The sequence below is a fragment of the Pinus tabuliformis genome, chromosome 4_2 (genome assembly GCF_031772625.1).
Source record: "Pinus tabuliformis cultivar Carrire ecotype Pingquan chromosome 4_2, CPIR1, whole genome shotgun sequence".
Taxonomy (NCBI): Eukaryota; Viridiplantae; Streptophyta; class Pinopsida; order Pinales; family Pinaceae; genus Pinus; species Pinus tabuliformis.
In genome coordinates this window covers 872,363,773-872,368,718 of record NC_142304.1, presented here as the reverse complement: position 1 = coordinate 872,368,718, position 4,946 = coordinate 872,363,773, and the positions used below count along the sequence as shown (strand labels likewise).

General features: G+C 33.8%; 1 protein-coding gene across 1 annotated transcript; it reads left to right on the top strand.

Moving 5' to 3' along the window:
• The first annotated feature begins 686 nt into the window (after positions 1-686).
• On the top strand, positions 687-1,714 carry LOC149172454 (nematode resistance protein-like HSPRO2). The gene is made up of 4 exons (XM_089426327.1): positions 687-769; positions 953-1,092; positions 1,177-1,554; positions 1,647-1,714. The coding sequence occupies exons 1-4, from the start codon at positions 687-689 to the stop codon at positions 1,712-1,714; spliced, it is 669 nt and encodes a 222-aa protein (XP_089282453.1).
• The last annotated feature ends 3,232 nt before the right edge of the window (positions 1,715-4,946 follow it).

The window sequence follows — 4,946 nt, the reverse complement described above, 5'->3', positions numbered from 1 at the left end:
GTAATTTCAATACTTCAAATTCAAAATTATAAAATTACATTGAAGATCTTGAGATTTATATCATAATCCTGTAAATCATAAAAGTAAGTACATTGAAGGCCTTGAGATTTAAACCAGTTTGTAGAATCACTTTGTAGTGTGGTATTATTGAACCAAGCTTGTTTCCATCTCATGAGCTTATGTCTATTGTATATTAAGGTATCCAGCAGGTATATTGGATGCGGGGAATTCCATTTAACACAAGGATAGCAGTAAATTAGAGAGGGCAACATTTTCTTCTAAAAAATATTTATTGGACTGTAAAGAAGGTTTATCTGTGTTGAGTTTCTATTATCTACAGAAAAGTTGAGTTGCAACAAATAGATATGTTTTCTGTCCACTAACATATTATATATAACTTTTTAAATATATCAGGGATTTAAAAACATTTTATTCTATTCCAGTTTTTAAAATTTTAGTGTTTAAAATGGATTTTAGTGTTTATTTTATTATTATGTTGTCCTTTTAAGATTATGGTATATGGAGAGCATTAGTGTCTTTACTCTCCTGGTTATGTTTGCAGGGAAAAAAATATGTCTTGTAAATAAATGGCATCCTATTTTGCCTTTGTTGAAGAGTCCATAGAGCCCTCCCCCATGGTGTGTGCGGGTTACAAGTAGTATGTGCATCTCCCCGAGCTTAGTGCCATGTGGAAATTCAAGGAATGGCCTGGTTGGTCTAGAGAGGGGTTGGTAAAGGCTGCCTTACAGTCATTGGAGATTACTTTTCGGTTTGTTTCGTCTGTCCTCTGTGACACAAGGACTTACATTGACAAAGAGGAGTTGAAGAGAAGGCTTGAATCCTTAATTAGTTCCCAGATTGAGTTGATTTCAATGATTTGTGAAAATGACAAGCAGGTTCCACACTCTTCAGTTGTCAATAAGTAGTGGTGTTCTTTACCTGTGGTTAGCAGAACAAGTGAAGAGAGCTTACTTCCTCGTTTGGGTACATGGAAGAGCGCTGAAGCTATAGTTTCTAGAATATGGCTTGCCATTAAAGGCCATATGCAGAGGACTCCCTTCACTTTAGGTCTGGGGGAACCAAATATGTCAGGTAAGCCTATTCTTGAATATGATAGAATCTGCAAGCCAAGATATTTGCACTCTTTAAAACAACATAAACAATTCCATATTCCAGAATATGCCAAACTTTGCAATGTCCTCGAGATATTTGAGGCCTGGGTATTTGTAGGCCAAGAATTGTTGCACAGAATATATCAAATAATAGACTCTGGGGATTTCGTAGGAGCATCCACAGACTGTTGGATGGTTGAAAGGATGTGGAACATGCTCACAGAAATTGTGAATTTGCTTATAGTGATGGACCCAGATGATTTCCTTTGCCTTAAACACCAGTTGGCAATTAGCAGCACTGGTACGCTTGTAGGTGCATATTGCCTTCGTTTTGCCCCCCTTAGAGACCTTACAAATGCGTGCAAGGAACTAAGGCATCTGGTGCCCAAAGTCATGGGTGTTGAGGCTGATCCAAAGGGTGGACCAAGGCTCCAGGAGGCACGTATGCATTTGTTTCATTCACATGGACTTCGCTCACATAACACTTCAAGTGCTTATCATGTTGCAACAATACATGTTTTGTTGGCCTTCCAGGCAATAGAAGCCGTGGTAAAAAGGTTTTTCTTCTCATATTAGCAGCTGGTACTAACAGCCATGGGTAGCATTGAAATGAAGGGTCCATCATATCTAGGTGCTTGTGATGCCCTGCGTCAGATATATTTTGAACCACCTTATTTCCCTAGTGTGGATGGTGCAAATACATTTTTGGGTTACTATTGGCACTAAAAGTCTACAACTATGGTGGATGGTACACTGGAAGATCTACAGACAAATCAAGTGAAGTTTACAAGACAAAGAACAGTGCCTTCAGTTTTTGAAAGTATTACCCCAAATTCATACATACACTTCTTACATTGACAGTTTTGAATACTATACATAGAATTATATTGGATATAGGATTAGACTCATGTTCATCCCCATCAGTAGGAGCAATCAATAGAACAGTGCTAGAAAATTAAACAATTTCTTTTTTTCCCTCTCCAATATGGACAGGATACTAAGGATTCATAGTGTGCAATTCCTCCTTCGTTAAATACTATAAAAGATTGTCCAAAATTAAAATGCTAATTATCAAAATTATTAAATTTTACGAGTTGTTTCTTTTTTTAATTTTTTAATTCTTTACCTAAATTCTATGATGAGTTTAATGATATTTATATAATTCATTATAAATTTTAACATGAAATGTAGTTTAATGCTGTTATTTTTTTTTTGTTTTTTTAAGATTTTTTAATTCAGTGTGTGAAACTAAGATAATTTTAATTTTAAGTTGTTAGGTATATTTAATGGAATGCATCATAATTTTTTGATGCATTAATTTTTTTTTTTGTATATTTAATCAGATTTTTTGTTTTTTAAGATTTTTCAATTCAGCATGTGAAATTGAGATAATTATAATTTTAAATTATTGAATTTATTTAATGGAATATATCATAAATTTTTTAATGTAAATAAATCTATATCATATTTAAATATATAATTTAAATGATGGAACATTACAATTTCATTACGGGTCATACTAAATAATTATCTCTTTGAACTTGGCCTCATAAAATATAATTCTTTTATTTGAATATTTTCTCCTTCAAAATTAATATGAGTGAACCAACTATCCAAGGGTCTTATTGGATCTTGTTCTGATTTATTGATTTAACGATGTATAAGATATATCATTATACTATTGATGAGTCATCTTATACGGTGGCTTTATCCAATTTTCTCTTATTGACGAAGATAGTTATCTTATATATATATATATATATATATATCAATTTTTTGGATATATTGACATCATACTGTTACGTTTTTTTCATTTTTTCCCTACATTTGACATTTCTCTGCTACGTGTTTGTGTCATAATAAATTTGAGTGAGCAGTAAGGGGTGAATGAGACTATTCTAAAGGTTGTCTCTTGCTCATCATGTCTGCAGTGCTTTTGATGGTGGGTTTCTACTTTGACAATGATTTTCTTCCTTTGCAGATTGTTCTTCAGAAACCATTTTGATGCTTCTTTTCTATAAAAGTGGACATACTTTGTAAGTCAAAACACCAAAACCATAATGAAATTTGTTCCTTCATACTTCGGTATAATTGTAATAAAATCCATTATGGCCTCTTCCCAACACTCACTTGGTATGGACAATGATTCTAGTAGACTTGGTCTCTTGATTATTCCTCTTTTGTATACAAGCTACATTCCTACCATAAATATCCACTCATTTCCAAAGTTTTGAGAAAAAATATTACATAATGCATTTTGGATTGACTAATAACATATAATTAGTATAATTTTTTATCTCTACATTTATTTTACAAAGTACTCTCATACTTCTTTATACTCTACTTTAATTTTCTTGCACATGGCCTTGTGTTATTGCTTAGGATGTCATTTAATTTAACTGAATTTATGATAAAGGTATAAATTTTGCCTTTAGTTCTTCAATTCTAATTTGCTTTAGTGAGATTGTAAATTTTAGTCAAATTATTTATAGTATAGTATCATTTATAAAATACGTTGTTATTTAATCGTATAAGATTAAATTTAGAACATTGATAATGCATATTGCTTATAATCATTCTCACTCTTAATATCTATAATTTGGCTTAACACTTATCATTTTCTTGCAGATTGACACACGGTTCGCTCGCTTGTGCAGATCCTAACCCCACGGTTTACAGAGAACAAAAACAATCATTGTAATTTTTCTTTTGTGGGTGATTGGAAACCTTTAGTGAATTGCCTTCACCTCTGCAATTTTTTTTCCATATAGTTTAGATTGTTTTAATAATCAGTATTAGTAGGGAAATTACTTAGCCTTTACTTTAAAATTTTTACGTTTCACACATAGCTTAATTAAGGGGACAAGTAAGTGGCCATAATCCACACATTTTTTCAATTTGTTTTGTTATTTTACCCAAGTCACATAGCTTAATTAGCAAAGGAGTAAGTGGCCCATAATTCACTCATATTTTTTACTAACCAAAACATTTTTACTTCATTAGCATTGGGACTAGGAACTGGTGTTATTAAAGAAAGGGAGTAGCAATATCTTCAGAGCCAAAAGATAAGCTGAGTAGAAACTCCAGGAGATCAATCATATCAGCATCACAGAAGGCTTTACCGAGGAGCGGAAAAAGCTAGTTGATTCTTTGCGGGAAGAATGGCAAGAGCAGATTTTCTGGAGACAGAAATCAAGGATAAAGTGGATTAGAAAAGTAGAAAGAAACATGAAGTTATTTCATAAATCCACCATGGATCACAGGGCACACAATAGAATCACAAAGCTCAAAGATTCTCATGGGAGAGAAATTGTCTCTCACAAAGACATGGAATCTGTCCTTGTACAACATTTCCTCAGTATAGAAGAGGAGCCTCTGGAGGATAGATCCAAGTTCATCAACCATTTCACTTAGTATATCCCACAGCTGGTTACCAGAGAGGACAACCACAACCTTAACAGGCCAGTGTCGGAAGAGGAGTTCAGTGAAGTGATCAATGAAATACAAAATGGAAAATCTCCAGGCCCTAATGGGTTCAATGTAGAATTCTTCAAAGCATGCTGGAAAACAGTTAGACAAGATATCCTTGAGGTGGTGGAAGAATCAAGAAGATCCAAAAAGGTTCTGAAGGCTTTTAACACTTCCTTCATAGCTTTGATACCAAAACAGGAAAAAGCCATGACCAGTTTCTCCATCCTGCTTAATGGCACTCCTTCAAGACTCTTCACACCCTTAAGAGGTCTTAGACAAGGGGATCCACTCTCACCCTTCCTCTTTGTTCTCATTATGGAAGGGCTAGGCAGAGTGATTAAAATGGCACATGCTAAAGGAAGA